Genomic DNA, 19,838 nt, shown 5'->3' on the forward strand with positions numbered 1-19,838 from the left:
TTCTAAAACTGTTTGAATTATGTCTGTGAGTTTAACAGAACTCATATGGCAGGCAAAAACCTGACGAAAAATCCTACCAGGAAGTGGAAATCTGATGGATGGACTCTTTTCAAGTCATTTCCTATCAAACACTCAGTGACTCAGTAATCATTGTGCACTTCCTAAGGCTTCCACTAGATGTCAACAGTCTTTAGAAAGTTGTTTGAGGCGTCTATGATGAACAGAGACCGAACAAGAAGGCTGGGAAGTTGGTGACCCAGGGAAGGACATCAGTTCATTGGCGCGCATTCACGCGAGAGGTAGCTCTGTTCCAAAACGTTTTTCAAGACACTGGTTTCGTCCGGTTGGAATATTACTGAGTTTTCACGTTCTAAAGGCCCTAAAGATTGATGTTTTACAACGTTTGACATGTTTGAACGAACGTAAATATAACTTTTTTTGACTTTCCGTCGTGAAATTTTCGGCGCGCTTCCTACATTTGGAGTAGCTGAACTGAACGCGTGAACAACAAGGAGCTATTTTGACATAAATTATGGAGTTTATCGAACAAAACAACATTTGTTGTGGACCTGGGATACCTGGAAGTGCCTTCTGATGAAGATCATCAAAGGTAAGTGAATATTTCTAATGCTGTTTAATATTTTAGATGACTCCAAAATGGCGGCTAACTGTATTGCGTAGTGTATTTTTCTGAGCGCAGTACTCAGATTATTGCAAAGTGTGCTTTCCCAGTAAAGTTATTTTGAAATCTTCCACAGCGTTAGCATAAAGGAGATGTTCATCTATAATTCTTTGAATGACAGTTTAATATTTTATCAACGTTTATGACGAGTATTTTTGTAAATTGTACTGCTTATTCACCGGCAGTATTTGAGGGAAAATATTTTCTGAACGTCATGCGCCAATGTAAAATGCTGTTTTTAGATATAAATATGAACTTTATCGAACATAAAATGCATGTATTGTGTAACATGATGTCCTAGGAGTGTCATCTGATGAAGATCGTCAAAGGTTAGTGCTTCATTTACCTGTGTTTTGGGTATTTGTGTTGCATCTAGTTGCTTGGAAAATGGCTGTGTGGTTATTTATGTCTATGTACTCTCCTAACATAATCTAATGTTTTGCTTTCGCTGTAAAGCCTTTTTGAAATCGGACAACGTGGTTCGATTCAGGAGAAGTGTATCTATAAAATATGTAAAATAGTCCTATGTTTGAGAAATTGAAATGATTAGATTTGTGGTTTTGAATCTGGCACTCTGATTTTTCACTGGCTATTGTCAAACTCAGTCCCGGTGACGGGATCGGGTTGTCGTAAGAAGTTTTTTAAATTGAAGCAACATCTCAAGACATCAGTCAGGAAGTAAAAGCTTGGTCACAAGTGGGTATTCCAAATGGACAATGACCCCAAGCATACTTTCAAAGTTGTGGCAAAATGACTTAAGGACAACAAAGTCAAGGTATTGGAGTGGCCATCACAAAGCCCTGACCTCAATCCTATAGAAAATCTGTAGGCAGAACTGAAAAAGCATGTGCGAGCAAGGAGGCCTACAAACCTGACTCAGTTACACCAGCTCTGTCAGGAGGAATGGGCCAAAATGCAGTCAATTTATTGTGAGAAGCTTGTGGAAGGCTACCCGAAACATTTGACCCAAGTTAAACAATTTAAAGGCAATGCTACCAAATACTAATTGAGTGTATGTAAACTTCTGACTCACTGGGAACGTGATGAAAGAAATAAAAGCTGATATAAATCATTTTCTTGTCACAACGTCCACAGAAGTTGGCGCCTCTCCCCGGTTGGGCGGTGCTCGGTGGTCGTCGTCGCCGGCCTACTAGCTGCCACCGATCTAGGTTTCTGTGTCTTTTGGTTATGTCTGTTTAGGTCTGCACCTGTTTTGTGTTAGTCAATTAGTGGGGTATTTAATTTGTCTGTTTCGTTTGGGGATTTGTGTGGGATTGTTTGTGTGTCATGCCTTTTGGGCACGTAGGGGTATATTGCATTTTCCTATTTACACTGCGTGTTTTAGGCATTAGGGTTGCCGGGCTGCGTCCTGTCCTTTAGTAATTTTTGGAGCTGTTCTCTACTATTCTCTCTCTCTCTACTATTATTCTGACATTTCACATTCTTAAAATAAAGTGGTGATCCTAACTAACCTAAGACAGGGAATTTTTACTAGGATTAAATGTCAGGAATTGGGAAAAACTGAGTTTAACTGTATTTGGCTAAGGTGTATGTAAACATCAGACTTCAACTGTACCTAGAAGTGTACACTATTCTTATGTTTTTTTTAATGTATCTTAAATGTAAAAGTAATATAGTCAACTATACAACTTCTACACGTTATATCATCCAATAATATATAATGAAAAACACTCAACATGAGGAATTAATGTAATTATGTTTATTTAAAATATTTATTTTGAAATATAGATTAGGTGGTCTTCCTTTTATAGCAGGAAGTAAAGGGGCTGGACAAGGCTTTGCCTATAGCTGAAAACATCCTGGAAATGAGCGAACGCTTCCTTGGTTTCTTCTTGGTGGAGCATACACTCTCTGTTTGGCAGGAGTCTTGATCATTGACAATTGCTGGGGGGAAAAAATGTAAACATAACATTTTCTTTAACTGACCCTAGTTAGTCTGAAGAATTAGTATTGCATTATTATTATTTAAATTGTAATATTCTACATAATTTACAAATGTAGGGCGGCAGGTAGCAGTCATGTGATATCCATAGATAAGGGCCTAATGAACGTATTTCAATTGACTGATTTCCTTATATGAACTGTAACTCAGTAAAATCTTTTAAATTGTTGCATGTTGCGTTTATATTTTTGTTCAGTACACATTTGAGTGTATTGACTTACCTGTTTCACTGACGGCAGGGGTCTGGTTCTGGGAAGGTGTTGGAGTGCAGTGGTTCTTCTTGTTGACCTTCTTTGTACACTGGGTAACAAACAGTCATTTGTACAGTAGGAGAAATTCCACACAAAAGGTATCAGTGTTTACCATCATACTGTACGTATTTAATAAAAATAATCTTTATAATTTGTATTTTGATGACATATGTACCTTTAGGTTGAGTCCACAGAGAGCGCTGAATCTTCCTCTCTTCTTTTCCTTTTTACCAGTTGTTGGAAGACTAGAATTACCTACCTCGTCATTGCCAAGTGCATTGTGTGATGGCAACTGGGTCATGGAGGGAGGTGAAGAGTTAGCCTCATTGCATTTAGTTAGTAGTTCCCTAGTTAATGATTTGACCAGGGCATCGTCAAATGCATAATCCGTTGACTTCATTGCAACCTGGAGCATCTTCTCTGACCCGAATTCTTGAAGAAGCCCCTTGTAGACAGCCTTGAAAATCTTTTTGATTTTCAGATTCTGGGGGTAGGCTTGAGTTGGTTCAAGGCCTGAGGTGCCACAGAACTCAGACAGAATCCTCTTTGTGAGAACTCTTGATGTTTCACCAATGTCAGAGGATTCCAGTAATGTGATAGGGGTAGGGATCATTGACAGCAATCTAACAATCAGTAAAAGTACCAAAGAGGTGTAGTCATTGCTAGTGGAGTCAAATGATGTATATGTATCAGAGTCCATGGCTGATGGAGTTGATGGATGCACAGAGACACTAGACATCTCCAGATCTTTGTTGTCCATCTTGGATTCCACCTCTCCTAAAACTTGAATATCCACAGTTCCACCGTTGTGTGTGCTGCTGCCAGACAGAGAGGGTCCAGGCAATGATTTGGCACTAGACTGACGGCTAGTGGTCATAAGAGCCGGTCTGTCAGAGTCAAGTGTTCCAGCATCAGTTGGGGACAACCCATTGATTATGTTCATCAACTCTGATAATTCTTCTGATGAATTGGAGGCCACAGAACAGGTATCCATGACCTGATTGACCATTATATTGGTGAAAAGGCTCTTTGTGTCAGAGTAAACCTGTGAGGAACTAATGGAGATGGCAGAACAGCTCGGGATAAGCCGACTTGTGTCCTGCAGAGAACCATCAGAGACGATAGTTTGGCAGAAATCTGATCCTTGTGATGGTGGAGGAAGCCAGGGGACAATCTGCTGTAGCAGACGTTTTATTGACTCCTTAGCAAAGGAGTACACAAGGTCAGATGGAAACTCCCTGGATTCTTCAGAAGCATTCAATCCTGTCTTCAGCTTCAAAAGAATAGAGTCAGACACGCTCTTGCCAGCTGGCACAAAAAGAGCCTGGGGGGTGTTGTGACTTTTTATGAGCTCATAAACTTTGTCAGTGAGCTCATGTGAGAAGTTCTGAAGACCATCCCTGGGGCTGAGTCTCGCAAGTCTTCTTGTCAAAGAAGTGACATCATCTGCAGTGGCTATGTGTTCTGTATCTTCTCTTGGAATGACCTCCATAACAGTGTCAACTATGGCAGAGATGGTTTGCCTTGTGTAATTTGTTGACCCTTGTGAATGAGTTGAGGAGTCACTCATATCAATGACCGAACTCCTAATGATAGGACAATAGCTTTCAACAGGCCACTCATTGGGGACTGGAGTGCCTGGAAGAGAATTTGTAAAATCACTCTGGGACCCTCTGGTCATGGCAGAGGTGATGGACAGGGAGGACTTTGAGGAGGATGGCCGATGTATCTCGTGTCCATCAGTTCTCACCATGTCAACATCCTCCAACATGGAGCCCACAATGGAACGAGTCAAGAGGCCTTTCTCTGAGGTGCTCATCCTCTCTGACATAGACACTCTCCTCTGGATTGTCATCAGAGTCTGACTAATTAAGGCTTTGGAATAATTTACCATGCTGGCCTGGCTGCCTTCATGTTCACTGTAAGTCATTTGTGTAGAAGTAGCTGTTCTGCATACGGATTCGACATGTTTAGGGGCCTCAACCACATTGTCTAGGAGGACCGGTTGTTGCTGGGCAAAAAAATCCTTGACCTTGGTGAACACATTGTTGAACAGGTTAACAGTGCCTGGCCAAATTATCTTTCCTTTCACATTGGCCCCATTGTGAACACTGACAGGAAGGGTTGAAGCTGACAGGGATCTCTCTAACTGGCCAGACACTGAAGCATCAGACATTTTAGTCATCTGGGTGAAGCTATTAAGGTCTTTAGTGATATTTATGACGATGTTGGATGCTGCAGAATTGGTGTGCAGAGAAGAGGTGAATAAAGATGGAGTTCCACTCTTCTGAAGGATTTTGACATCTCTATCGTCACCATCATTACTGGACTCTGCACAAATGTCTGCACTTCTACCATCAAGGCTGGCATTTACAATGCCAATCAACCCTGATTGAAGGATCCCACCAGCCATATGTGAGGCTTTAGTTTGAAACTCCTCAGTACATAGTTTGTCAAAGGCTGTGGATTTAAGACTTCTAGAGGATGCTTCCTCTTCATCATTGTTGATCTCACCATGCAAATTGTCCTGTGTATTGACAGCATAGTCATCAACAGATAAATATGATTTGGAGGCGGCAAGGACGTCAATCTGAGAAACAACGGCATCCAAAAACTTGGACAGGTCTTCTGTATCTCCTTTTAGGCTAGAGAGGCATTCCTCCATTGATTCCTCAGAGTGATACACAGTGAGGATCTGACTAATGACCTCCTTGGTACAGGTTTGAAAGTCCGCTTGGATTTCAAGAGAATCACTATTACAAGTCACCTGAGAATCTAAACTTTCACTGGAAGCCTGTTTGAGAGTCTCATCATGTATTGGTGTAACACCATCGATGACCTTTACAGAGTCTTGGCAGGGAGTGAGAAACCGCCTCAGCATTTGTCGAAATCTATGATATATAATACGAGCAGCAGAAAGGGTGCTCCCTTTTGAAATTCTGAGAATTTCAGATTCATGTGTCTGCATGGACTGAACAATAGTATCCACATCTGTTACAAAAGTGTCCAGTAATGTAGATGCTTCAGAGTCTCCCTGTAAGCTGGTTGTAAAGGGGTTGACAGATCTCAGAGCTTCACTCACTGCCTTTCTAGCCTTTGTCTGGAAAGACATACTGGAGAGTTTCTTCATATTTATAACTGGAAGACTCTGGGTAGATTCACTGTTGGTGGTGCTGTCCTGCAGACCAAGTGGAAAAGTGAGATCGGAGAGACATTGTTCACTGTCTAACAACTCAGATGGTGAAGCAGAACAAGAACTGGTGAAGTCATTCAAGTCAGACATGATGCCATCCACAAATAGAGTGGCCTCCAGAGACTCTTCAGAATCACACTCTCCAGCAGAAGATGACAACTTCTCCATCACCTCAGTCTTATACAAGACTAGAACCTGGCTGGCAATCGCTTTTGTGGTGTCAAGGAGGACTTGGTCTTGCAAATACTTTTTGAGAGCCAAGAGAGGTTTTGGGGTCTCACTTTGTCCTTTTTGTTCATTCATGGATGAGGGGGTTATTAAAAGTGGTTTACAAGAAATGGAGTCCGATGTGTCAGCCTCACCATTACTGGAATGACCGACGTCCAGGTACAAAGTTGGAACCATTGTGAAAGAATCTTTTGTGCTCTCCACAAATGTACTTGAGAGATACCCTTTTTCTGGACAGGTAAAAAGCCTCTTCAGCGTATTTTTCGTGTTGTAGTAACAACCAACAGTGTAAGACCAGATCTTACTCTGATGGTTTTCAAGAAGGATCTGCTCACTCTGTGCAGGAGAGCAGGATGCCCTGATAGCCTGGGTAAGATTGTCCATGTCTGAAACAAAGGTACTTACCAACTCAGAGGCCTCATGGTCGATCATAAGGTCTCCGATCTCACCTATCCTAGGAATTGGACTAGATGATGTAGTGCCAGAACAACATGATGTACAACCCCTGAATCTTTTAACGATCTCCCGGATCGATTCGGTGGCCTTGGTCTGAAACTCCTCAGTGAGTAGTCTGTCCATACTTTGTGTTGACAGATGAAGACTAGATTTGGCACCTTTGATATTGAGGTTGCTCTCTCCTTGTTTTAGCATCTCCTCAGAACTTTTACAAGATTCAAGCATCTTCATATGGTCAGCAACAACACAAAGCAGTTCCCTCTTGTCGGGTTCATTTTCCTCCTTATTGCTGAAGTTCAAAACAGTGCCACTGAGGGCTGTCATGACCTGTCCTGTTAAATGTGTCATATCCACCTCAACACCATCCTCTCTGAAAACAACACTCTGCTCAACACTCTGCCCATTAATGAACATCTGAAGTATGTTGGAAACGCCAGACACCATCTCCTCAACCACCTTGGTGCTGGAGACACCACCACTGGCAAAAATGACAGGGGACATTCGCCCAGAGATTGGAGTTTGAATGGCCACAGAGATTATGGAATTGACCTTCTTTGACACTTCTCCAACAATAACCCGGGATAGACTTTGAGTGTCTACCTGGCCCTCTCTTTGGATACAGAGGACATTGTTCAGCGACTCTTTGAAGGAATCCTGGACACTAGTGAGGAGACTGTCCTCAGTGATCCCAAAAAAGTCACTGAGTGGCTCAGATGATATAGACTCACCATCTCCCTGAGTCTTTGGCAACACTGTCTGAGACCTTTGAGAATACAAAGCAAACAATACAGCATTCCATATTCGATAGTAGACACTGTAGTCACATTAATGCATAATTCAGTAATCAGTCATTAAGAGTAAACTGTTATACAGATAACAAAACATATTTTCACAATATGGGTTATGAATAGTTAGGTGAAACCGGTTTCTTTAGGAATGACTGAACATACCCATTACGAGAGGAGCTTGATTTGGCCGCGCAAGACCTTGAGGATTTTCTGCTGCCACTCTTGCGAACCTTCAGGTTTGTGCTAGAAGATGTCTCTAATTCTGTCAGAGACTTGCCGGATACTGGAGACACATGGCTGTATATCCGTACAAAACGGAAAATTGCAGGGATGATGACCTCCAGGATGGCCTCAGATACAAACCGCACAATCTCCAGGCACATCTCTGCAAGCAGTGCCCTCATCACCTGTAGGACCGAAAACAGTGTAAGTAGATTACTCATAGCCGGGCTCTGAAACCAAGCTCCTCGAAGAGATACCAACAATCTCACATATGTTCATGAGAATCATGAAAGTGGCATATATTGGAAAGCATGAAAAGCAGTAGGCTACTAAAAAGCTCTTTGAATGTAACTGTTTGTGATAATGTGGATGATACTGTAGACAGATAAATGGCTTGTATCTAATTTTCTTGAAACATCTATTAATATATCTATGAATAATTTTCAAGGTTAAGGGACTTACAGGGTCCATCCTGCCAATGCTTAACTGCCTCCATTGCCTATAGGAGATAATTAGATGTTTTTAGCACCAAAAAGCACACCAACACACATACAATTTATAAAATCCTCCAGATGACATTGTATTCAAATACTACAATAGAAGTTTGGACATACTCCTCAGTAAGTTTTTCCAGAAACCGGATGATAATCGGGTTGAAAGCATCCGGATTGATTGGCGGGAGGTCAAGAGCCCTGGTCTGACAGGCCCTGGAGACACACTCACTTAGGATCTTTTCATTAGATTGTCCCTGGTGAAATGTCCCCTGAATTGCCATCCTAGAGAATTCCACAGATGTAGAGGGACCTGTGTCCAAAGCAGCATTCACCAAGGTAAAGAAGTCAGAAAACATGTAACCTTCTGAGGTTAGCCAACTTTGTGTACTTTGTGAAGTTAAGTACCCAAGAAAGGATAACATGTGCACTCTGCTATTAGTCCTCTGCTCAATAGATGCCCATACTAAATCACATTTACATGCAAAAGGATTACATTCAGTGAAATTAGAGTTTCATTTATGACCTGCATCTGTATCAGTGATCTGCTCCACTTTGTTTCTCTTGGTCCTCTTGGTCTAAAAAGACAATACAGTCAATGATATACACGTAGATACTGTATGAAGCCATTCCAATACAGCCCTTTGAGTAGAGCAAGAGTTGTCGGCTGTCCCCGACAAAAAAAAACTTTGTCGACCGAGAGTCATCCTGTTCTAATGTTAAAATGTATTTTTCCATATCAGACACACCCTATGTGTTTGAATACAATCACTTACATAGGCACTGAGCTTGTCTGATGCTTTAAGCACACTGTTTGATTAAATAATTAAGACACACAAATGACTCAAGAAAGAGCCCGATGGTGACACTGTATTAAAATAAATGACAGCGAGTGCCTGTGTGACAGGCGCACGTTGTCTCGCTCTCCTCCCTACTGCAGTGAAAAGGCACCGCATAACAGCAAGTGTTTATTCTGCTGTCCATGCTGAAGATGCAAGATCATTTCAGCCATTTCGTTTCTTCCTCGTTTCTGAATGAAAAGTTCTATTACCGAAATCCCTAACTTGTTTACAAAAAGCATTACCTATTTCCTCAGCCTTGCTCTCTTTATGTGAAACATGTAAGCATCGCATGCATGTGACAATTAGGGCCTGACCTATAGCCTATCATAATCAAATTAATAAATTGGTTATAACAAACTCCGAACACAGTAATATCGACAGCAAAATGGATGCGGAGGATGTGAAAAATAAACGCCAAACGGGTGAATGTTTACTGGTTGCTTAGGAGGGAAAGGGAAATTCAGATCTGTGGAAGACATTTGACTTAGTTGTGGAAACTACTGGTGGTCAAGAACAAGGAGGGTATAGGAGCAAGCGCTGACAGAGTATTATGTGTGCCAAACATTTGCTGTTAGATTACAATATTGTTTTTTCTGACCATTTGGAACAGTGTAAACAACACTAAATAAATTCTAAGCAATACCAGTCTGTTCTAACGACCAAAAAATTGTAAAGCCTTTATTACACCATAGCAAAGATTAAAAACAGCCAACTCTGTGAAATTGCTTAATTCAACATTTTGCCGGTGCATGAGGCTTGGTGCTCACAGAATCAGTAGGCTATTAAACAAATACTCAAACAGGCAACAGAAGCTATTTCTGTCTTATATCTGTATATATATATCAAAAGTTTGGACACACCTACTCATTCAAGGCTTTTTCTTTATTTTTACTATTTTCTACATTGTAGAATAGTAGTGAAGACATCAAAACTATGAAATAACACATATGGAATCATGTAGGTACTAAAAAAGTGTTAAACAAATCAAAATATATTTTATATTTTATATTTGAGATTCTTCAAAGCCTTGACAGCAGCTTTGTACACTCTTGGAATTCTCTCAACCAGCTTCACCTGGAATGCTTTTCCAATAGTCTTGAAGGACTTCCCACATATGCTGAGAACTTGTTGGCTGCTTTTCCTTCACTCTGCGGTCCAATTCATCCCAAAACATCTCAATTGGGTTGAGGTTGGGTGATTGTGGATGTCAGGTCATCTGATGCAGCACTCCATCACTCGCCTTCTTGGTCAAATAGCCCTTACACAGCCTAGAGGTGTGTTGGGTAATTGTCCTGTTGAAAAATAAATTATAGTCCCACTAAGCGCAAACCAGATGGGATGGCGTATCACTGCAGGATACTATGGTAGCCATGCTGGTTAAGTGTGCCTTGAATTCTAAACAAATCACAGACAGTGTCACCAGCAAAGCACCCCCACACCATCACACCTCCTCGATGCTTCATGGTGGGAACCACATATGCGGAGATCATTTGTTCACCTACTCTCACAAAGACATTCTTGGAACCAAAAATCTCAGATTTGGACTCATCAGACCAAAGGACAGATTTCCACGGGTCTAATGTCCATTGCTCGTGTTTCTTGGCCCATGCAAGTCTCTTCTTCTTATTGGTGTCCTTTAGTAGTGCTTTCTTCGCAGCAATTTGACCATGAAGGCCTGATTCACGCAGTCTCCTCTGAACAGTTGATGTTGAGATGTGTCTGTTACTTGAACTCTGTGAAGCATTTATTTAGGCTGCAATGTGAGGTGCAGTTAACTCTAATGAACGTATCCTCTGCAGCCGAGGTAACTCTGGGTCTTCCTTTCCTGTGGCGGTCCTCATGAGAGCCAGTTTCATCATAGCGCTTGATGGTTTTTGCGACTTGATGGTTTTTGCACTTGATGAAACGTTCAAAGTTCTTGACATTTTCCGGATTGACTGACCTTCATGTCTTATAGTAGTGACGGACTGTTGTTTCTCTTTGCTTATTTGAGCTGTTCTTGCCATAATATGGACTTGGCCTTTTACCAAATAGGGCTATCTTCTGTATACCAACCCTACCTTGTCACAACACAACTGGTTGGCTCAAACGCATTAAGAAGGAAAGAACTTCCTTTACTTAACTTTTAACAAGGCACACCTGTTAATTAATGAAATGCATCCCAGGTGACTACCACATGAGGCTGGTTGAGAGAATGCCAAGAGTGTGCAAAGCTGTCATCAAGGCAAAGAGTGACTACTTTGAAGAATCTCAAATATAAAGTAGATTTTGATTTGTTTAACACTTTTTTGGTACCTACATGATTCCATATGTGTTATTTCATAGTTTTGATGTCTTCACTACTATTCTACAATGTAGAAAATAGTAAAAATAAAGAAAAACCCTTTTGACTGGTAATATATATATGGATGATTTACAAAGCCAGGCACATTTAACAATTAGGCTATTGATTATAGACCTAATTAAGTTGTGTTTTCTTCTCTCCTCAATCTTCTTAGACAATTAGGCTAAGGCAAGGGCTGTTTCCCCGTCTCTGCTGCTGCTGCTGCCTCTGCAGCATTGTTCTCAATCCCAATATGCTGGTTAACTTTGCTATTATGCACATACCAACATAGGGAAGGGCCCCAATTCTACGGCGCACTGAAGATTATGTTTCAGAACCACGGACAGCGACCGTATCCAACGCGGGAGAAAGCACATTTGTTATAAAATAATATTTGATTGATTAGTGTTGCACCATTATTTTTACATAATATAACCATATACAATTTCAGTATCACGTCTTAGCGTGATGGACTGTGCCATCACTGTGGCCTCGGCAATGGATTAGTCAACTGTGACAGGCGCGAATCAGACAGGTGTCCATGTGCACCATGAAGAAAAAAAACTTTTGCGACTGCTCGACTTAAGAAATCCCAGTCAACCAATAGCCTATCGACCAAACAATCGACCAAATGGGGTCAGCCCTAGATTTACTATTAGGAGATAAAAGGGTATTGTATGGGCAATTTACCTTCCTCAGAACAACATGCTGTAGGGTCAGGTTATAGACATGAAAGATATCACAAATATCCACATCTCTGCTCAATCTATTCCCTTACCTTGACTTTATTTCTCTTCACGGCATCCTGCTCCATCTGAGGCAGGGGATCCTTCTTCACCTCTTCCTCATCTTCATCATTCTGATTATCAACAAAATCTCTCTCAGCTGCATCAGTATCAGTGCTCTGTTCAACTGTGGACCTGTTGGCACCGGTCCTCCTCTTTGTCTAAAAAGACAATACAGTCAGTGACATACTGTATGTTGCCGTTGCTATACAGGCCTTTGAGAAGAGCTAGGGTAAACGATTGGTGATTGAATATTATTATGGAAGTCTGTTGTAAGGACAATTTACCCTCCAACCTCACAACAGCATGTTGTATGGCATATTGGACAGGTTTGGAGTGTGGACAGGTAAGACCCCAGATTTCCCTTTCTCTCCTCAATCTATTGTCTCACCTTAACTTTTCTCCTTGTCACAGCCTTCAGCTCGATCTGATGCAGGGGATCCTTCACTTCACTATCTTCTGGATAGTTTAAACTCAGGATATCTTTCTTCATTTTCTGGACTTGACCTTCCAAACTTTGATGATCATGTGGATCATCTTCGTTTAAACTCTGATTGGAACAAATTAGACCATTTTTTAAATGCTCATGGATATGGCCAATATACCACAGCTAAGAGCTGTTCTTACGCACGACACAACGCAGAGTTATTATAAACTGGTTACCAACTTAATTAGAAGAGTAAAAAATAAATGTTTTGTCATACCCGTGGTATCCGCTCTGATATACCACAGCTTTCAGCCAATCAGCATTCAGGGCTCGAACCACCCAGTTTATAGTGGCCAATATACTATGGCTAAGCGCTGTTCTTAGGCAAAACTGCTTGGATACAGCCCTTAGCTGTGGTATATTGGCCATATACCACAAACACTGAGGTGCCATATTGCTAATAAAAACTGGTTACCAACATAAATAGAACAGTAACAAGTCTTTTTGCATCATAACCGTGGTATATTGTCGTATATACACATGGCTGAAATGCTGTTTCAGCCAATAAGCATCCAGGACCCAAACTGCCTGGTTTATAATTACACAATAATGCACGAGGGGGCTTGGTGTAATTACACAATTATACCAACAGGTTCCTGAACAGCTTCAATCGCCAAGCCATAAGACTGCTAAATAACTAACAAAATGACTACACAGTACAGGTTTTCGCTATAAATACACATAGATCCTATTGCCTGATATCAAGATTCGTAATTAATGCGTTATGGAGTCACCTATTATTATAATAATTTAGGTAAAATTATGATAAGTAGCCTACTGCTGTTATCTTTGCAAGGATCATATTTTATTTATAACAAGTCCCATAGGTTATTATAATGCATACTTTTTTTTTTACAATATTTAAAATGATTATATGAGCGGAACATTAACGTTGGCCCACACCGCCACCCAGCTGCCACTACTTGCGGGATGTCCTGTATACCCTGTGGTCCCTGCCGCTGCATTTAAAAAAAAGACGGTGCATCGGTTCCTACACCACTGCATAGGCCTTCTCTGTTAACCATTCATAGGCTTACCTTATTATCCTTATTATCCTCCATGGTTAAAGTCTATGACTGGAGCTTATGTTCTCATCACGTAAAACTTAACCAAGTGATTACCAAAGAGATAAGGCTATCGCATTTTATACGGTAACTCAGCCAACGTCATAATGTGAAAGAACTTTTACGTAATAAAACAACTTCAGGGATGATCTGTCAATCAATGCGACCAGCGACGCCATACTGGAACCCCATACCACTAAAAAGACCCGTCGAAACAATAAATACTGATGTATTAGCTACGTTTCCGGTTTTTTTTGTAAAATAATGTGATGAGACAACAAATAAATAAGTAAACAACAGCCGACAACAATGATGAGCAATACATAACATTGTAAATAAGAATGTGTTCTTAACTGATTTGCCTAGTTAAATAAGCTTAAATCATAAATAAATAAAAATAATAATAATAATCAAATGCAAGTAATTTGAGAGGACCGCTTGAGGGCGACTACGAACCAGTTTTGAATAAACAAGGACAGAAGCATGCCATGTGTTGTTGGGTCAGAGGCGAAGGTTCATAGTTGAAATTCGAAAAGATGGTGGCGCACGCAGAAATACGCGTGGTTCACCGTGGTGGCAGCAAAATTAACTTCAGAGAGCCAGTTATTACAAATGATTCCAGGTACGTGTGTGTGTATTGCAGCTGACATGAGCTAAACCTGAATTAACTGTATGTGAAGTATGGCATGGACGCAAACTGTAGCTCTGGCTAGCTACTGTGGCTAGCTAGCAAGCACGTTAGCTAACGTGTTACTGTATAGCTACAACACAAGTATTCTAATCTTGAGAGAAACGTAACGTTGGCTATTGTTGTCTGTGGTCCTGTAGCTCAGTTGGTACAGCATGGCGCTTGCAACGCAAGTATTATGGGTTCGATTCCCGGGGGCACCCATACGTAAAATGTATACGTGCATGGCCATTGCTTCGCCCGGCAACGAACCATTGTTTATACAGACGACTAGTTGCAGAAGCTTCCGTACGTAGTCAGGCGTCCTTGATCAACACACTCAAACGAAAATAACGTTTCTACTAGCGGCATATTCAGTATCTCTAGGAACGATACTTTCCGGGACGAAGCAAGCATGATCGTGGCGGGTAAAAGTGCTAAATGGCTTATACACAGAACCAGTGGAGTGGTGGAAAAAGTGCCCAATTGTCATACATGACTGAGTCATTTTCTATTAAGGTATCTTTACTTTTACTCAAGTTAAAGTCACCCAGTAAAATACTAGAGTAATAGTCTAAAAGTATTTGTTTTTAAATATACTTAAGTATCAAAAATGTAATTGGATAAAATATACTTATAATAGAAACCTATAAATAATTTCAAATTCCTTATATTAAGCAAACCAGACGGACCCATATTCTTGTTTTATTTATGGATAGCCAGGGGCTCCAACACTGACATAATGGGTGGGACACAATGCAGATAGCCCAGTTAGCCAATGTGCGGGAGCACTGGTTGGTCGGGCCAATTGAGGTAGTATGTACATGGATGTATGGTTAAAGTGACTATGCATATAAGATAAGCAGCGGCGTAAAAGAGGGGGGGGGGCACACAATGCAAATAGTACGGGTAACCATTGGTTACCTGTTCAGAAGTATTATGGCTTGGGGGTAAAAACTGTTGAGAAGCCTTTTTGTCCTAGACTTGGCACTCCGGTACCGCTTGCCATGCGGTAGTAGAGAGAACAGTCTATGACTGGGGTGGCTGGGGTCTTTGACAATTTTTAGTGCCTTCCTCTGACACCGCCTGGTGTAGAGGTCCTGGATGGCAGGCAGCTTTGCCCCAGTGATGTATTGGGCCGTACGCACTACCTTCTGAAGTGCCTTGCAGTCATATTTGCCTTATGCAGCACCACACATCGCCTTTGCATAGAGTTGATCAGGCTCTTGGTTGTGGCCTGTGGATTGTTGTCCCCGTCTTCAATGGCTGTGCGAAGTTGCTGAATATTGTCAGGAATTGGAACACGCTGTCATGCACATTGATCCAGAGCATCCCAATTGTGCTCAATGGGTGACATGTCTGGTAAGTATGCAGGCCATGGACGAACTGGGGCATTTTCAGCTTCCAGGAATTGTGTACAGATCCGTGTGACATGGGGCAGTGCATTATCATGCTAAAACATGAGGTGATGGTGGCGGAGGAGTGGCACGACAGTGGGCCTCAGGATCTCATCACTTTATTTCTGCATTCAAATTGCCATCGATAAAATGCAATAGTGTTCGTTGTCCGTAGCTTATGCCTGCCCATACCATAAGCCCACCGCCCACATTGGGCGAACCACTCGCCAACACGATTCCATACGCGCTGTCTGCCATTTGCCCGGTCCAGTTGAAACTGGGATTCATCTTTGAAGAGCACACTTCTCCAGCATGCCAGTGGCCATCGAAGGTAAGCATTTGCCCACTGAAGTCGGTTAGGATGCCGAACTGCAGTCAGGTCAAGACCCTGGTGAGGACGACGAGCACGCAGAGAAGCTTCCTTGAGACGGTTTCTGCAAAAATTATTCGGTTCAGCAAACCCACAGTTCCATCAGCTGTCTGGATGGCTAGTCTCAAACGATCCCGCAGGTGAAGAAGCCGCATGTGGAGTTCCTGGGCTGGCGTGGTTACATTTGGTCTGCGGTTGTGAGGCCGGTTGGACCTACTGCCAAATTCTCTAAAACAAAGTTGGAGGCAGCTTATGGTAGAGAAAGGAACATTCAATTCTCTGGCAAAAGCTCTGGTGGACATTCCTGCAGTCAGCATGCCAATTGCACACTCCCTCAACTTCAGTAATATGTGTCATTGTGTTGTGACAACTGCACATTTTAGTGGCCTTTTATTGTCCCCAGCACAAGGTGTACCTGTGTAATGAACGATTATGCTGTTTAATCCGCTTTTTGATATGCCACACCTGTCAGGTGGATGGATTATCTTGGCAAATGAGAAATGATCACTAAAAGGGATGTAAGCAAATTTGTGCACAAAATGAGAGAAGCTTTTTGTGCGTATGGAAAATTTGTTGGGTTCTTTTCTTTCAGCTCATGAAACATGGGACCAACACTTTACATGTTGCATTCCTATATTTTTGTGAACCTGAACATCATCTTATCTCTTTTGTGCCACCAATGTAGGAGGTTATGGAAGGGGAAACTGTATTGCAGTAGTCTAGTGTATGGTGCGGGAATAATGACAAGCGAACATGGAGAGATTTGTGTTCACATTGCCCTAACAAAGGGAACCGAACACAGACTTCAAGCGAATCGAACTTACATTTACATTTTAGTCATTTAGCAGACGCTCTTATCCAGAGCGACTTACAGTAGTGAGTGCATACATTTCATTTCATGCATTTTTTTTGTATTTTTTTTTGTACTGGCCCCCCGTGGGAATCAAACCCACAACCCTGGCGTTGCACACACCATGCCTGCGTTGCAAACACCATGCTCTACCAACTGAGCCAAAGGGAGCCTACGTTAGACCACCTCTTGAGATTGTTTTGGTTTGCCTCGGGGCTCTTTGAGGGGTCTGGGTTCCCTTGGCGTGTTCACACTGCACAAAAATTAAGCTAACCTCACTGAGTTCACAAATTGTCTGAAAGGGGCCACGTTTGAAAACACTTAACCTCTAGAGGACACCTTCGAGATAAAATCCCGTTAACCTGTTGGGGCTAGGGGGCAGTATTTGCACGGCCGGATAAAAAAACGTACCCGATTTAAACTGGTTACTACTCTTGCCCAGAAACGAGAATATGCATATAATTAATTAGTAGATCTGGATAGAAGACACTCTAAAGTTTCTAAAACTGTTGGAATGGTGTCTGTGAGTATAACAGAACTCGTATGGCAGGCCAAAACCTGAGAAGATTCCATACAGGAAGTGCCTTGTCTGACAATTTGTTGTCCTTCTGTTGCATCTCTATCGAAAATACAGCATCTCTGCTGTAACATGACATTTTCTAAGGCTTCCATTGGCTCTCAGAAGGTGCCTATTTCCTCAGCCTTGCTCTCTTTATGTGAAACATGTAAGCATCGCATGCATGTGACAATTAGGGCCTGACCTATAGCCTATCATAATCAAATCAATAAATTGGTTATAACAAACTCCGAACACAGTAATATCGACAGCAAAATGGATGCGGAGGATGTGAAAAATAAACGCCAAACGGGTGAATGTTTACTGGTTGCTTAGGAGGGAAAGGGAAATTCAGATCTGTGGAAGACATTTGACTTAGTTGTGGAAACTACTGGTGGTCAAGAACAAGGAGGGTATAGGAGCAAGCGCTGACAGAGTATTATGTGTGCCAAACATTTGCTGTTAGATTACAATATTGTTTTTTTCTGACCATTTGGAACAGTGTAAACAACACTAAATAAATTCTAAGCAATACCAGTCTGTTCTAACGACCAAAAAATTGTAAAGCCTTTATTACAGCATAGCAAAGATTAAAAACAGCCAAATCTGTGAAATTGCTTAATTCAACATTTTGCCGGTGCATGAGGCTTGGTGCTCACAGAATCAGTAGGCTATTAAACAAATACTCAAACAGGCAACAGAAGCTATATCTGTCTTATATCTGTGTGTATGTATATATATGTGTGTATATACCAGTCAAAAGTTTGGACACACCTACTCATTCAAGGGTTTTTCTTTATTTTTACTATTTTCTACATTGTAGAATAGTAGTGAAGACATCAAAACTATGAAATAACACATATGGAATCATGTAGGTACTAAAAAAGTGTTAAACAAATCAAAATATATTTTATATTTGAGATTCTTCAAAGCCTTGACAGCAGCTTTGTACACTCTTGGAATTCTCTCAACCAGCTTCACCTGGAATGCTTTTCCAACAGTCTTGAAGGACTTGCCACCTATGCTGAGAACTTGTTGGCTGCTTTTCCTTCACTCTGCGGTCCAATTCATCCCAAAACATCTCAATTGGGTTGAGGTTGGGTGATTGTGGATGTCAGGTCATCTGATGCAGCACTCCATCACTCGCCTTCTTGGTCAAATAGCCCTTACACAGCCTAGAGGTGTGTTGGGTAATTGTCCTGTTGAAAAATAAATTATAGTCCCACTAAGCGCAAACCAGATGGGATGGCGTATCACTGCAGGATACTATAATAGCCATGCTGGTTAAGTGTGCCTTGAATTCTAAACAAATCACAGACAGTGTCACCAGCAAAGCACCCCCACACCATCACACCTCCTCGATGCTTCATGGTGGGAACCACATATGCGGAGATCATTTGTTCACCTACTCTCACAAAGACATTCTTGGAACCAAAAATCTCAGATTTGGACTCATCAGACCAAAGGACAGATTTCCACGGGTCTAATGTCCATTGCTCGTGTTTCTTGGCCCATGCAAGTCTCTTCTTATTGGTGTCCTTTAGTAGTGCTTTCTTCGCAGCAATTTGACCATGAAGGCCTGATTCACGCAGTCTCCTCTGAACAGTTGATGTTGAGATGTGTCTGTTACTTGAACTCTGTGAAGCATTTATTTAGGCTGCAATGTGAGGTACAGTTAACTCTAATGAACGTATCCTCTGCAGCCGAGGTAACTCTGGGTCTTCCTTTCCTGTGGCGGTCCTCATGAGAGCCAGTTTCATCATAGCACTTGATGGTTTTTGCACTTGATGAAACGTTCAAAAGTTTTCCGGATTGACTGACCTTCATGTCTTATAGTAATGACGGACTGTTGTTTCTCTTTGCTTATTTGAGCTGTTCTTGCCATAATATGGACTTGGCCTTATTACCAAATAGGGCTATCTTCTGTATACCAACCCTACCTTGTCACAACACAACTGGTTGGCTCAAACGCATTAAGAAGGAAAGAACTTCCTTTACTTAACTTTTAACAAGGCACACCTGTTAATTAATGAAATGCATCCCAGGTGACCTACCACATGAGGCTGGTTGAGAGAATGCCAAGAGTGTGCAAAGCTGTCATCAAGGCAAAGAGTGACTACTTTGAAGAATCTCAAATATAAAGTAGATTTGATTTGTTTAACACTTTTTTGGTACCTACATGATTCCATATGTGTTATTTCATAGTTTTGATGTCTTCACTAC

At 41.5% G+C, this 19,838-nt stretch overlaps 1 protein-coding gene across 6 annotated transcripts in view; it reads right to left on the minus strand.

The window, feature by feature from the left end:
* Positions 1–2,387: 2,387 nt before the first annotated feature.
* The window catches only part of LOC115156113 (uncharacterized), a 306,615-nt gene continuing 289,164 nt past the window's right edge, over positions 2,388–19,838 (minus strand). For all 6 annotated transcript variants that reach the window (XM_029703423.1, XM_029703424.1, XM_029703425.1 and 3 more), the window contains 9 exons: positions 12,616–12,774; positions 12,218–12,385; positions 8,801–8,852; positions 8,398–8,587; positions 8,246–8,282; positions 7,724–7,968; positions 3,072–7,536; positions 2,867–2,945; positions 2,388–2,587 (listed from right to left, as the gene is read on the minus strand). In XM_029703423.1, the coding sequence (XP_029559283.1) occupies positions 2,433–2,587; positions 2,867–2,945; positions 3,072–7,536; positions 7,724–7,968; positions 8,246–8,282; positions 8,398–8,587; positions 8,801–8,852; positions 12,218–12,385; positions 12,616–12,774 (5,550 nt within the window). In that variant the 3' untranslated portion in view covers positions 2,388–2,432. The remainder of the gene's footprint in view (positions 2,588–2,866; positions 2,946–3,071; positions 7,537–7,723; positions 7,969–8,245; positions 8,283–8,397; positions 8,588–8,800; positions 8,853–12,217; positions 12,386–12,615; positions 12,775–19,838) is intronic.

The sequence above is a fragment of the Salmo trutta genome, chromosome 20, assembly GCF_901001165.1.
Source record: "Salmo trutta chromosome 20, fSalTru1.1, whole genome shotgun sequence".
NCBI lineage: Eukaryota > Metazoa > Chordata > Actinopteri > Salmoniformes > Salmonidae > Salmo > Salmo trutta.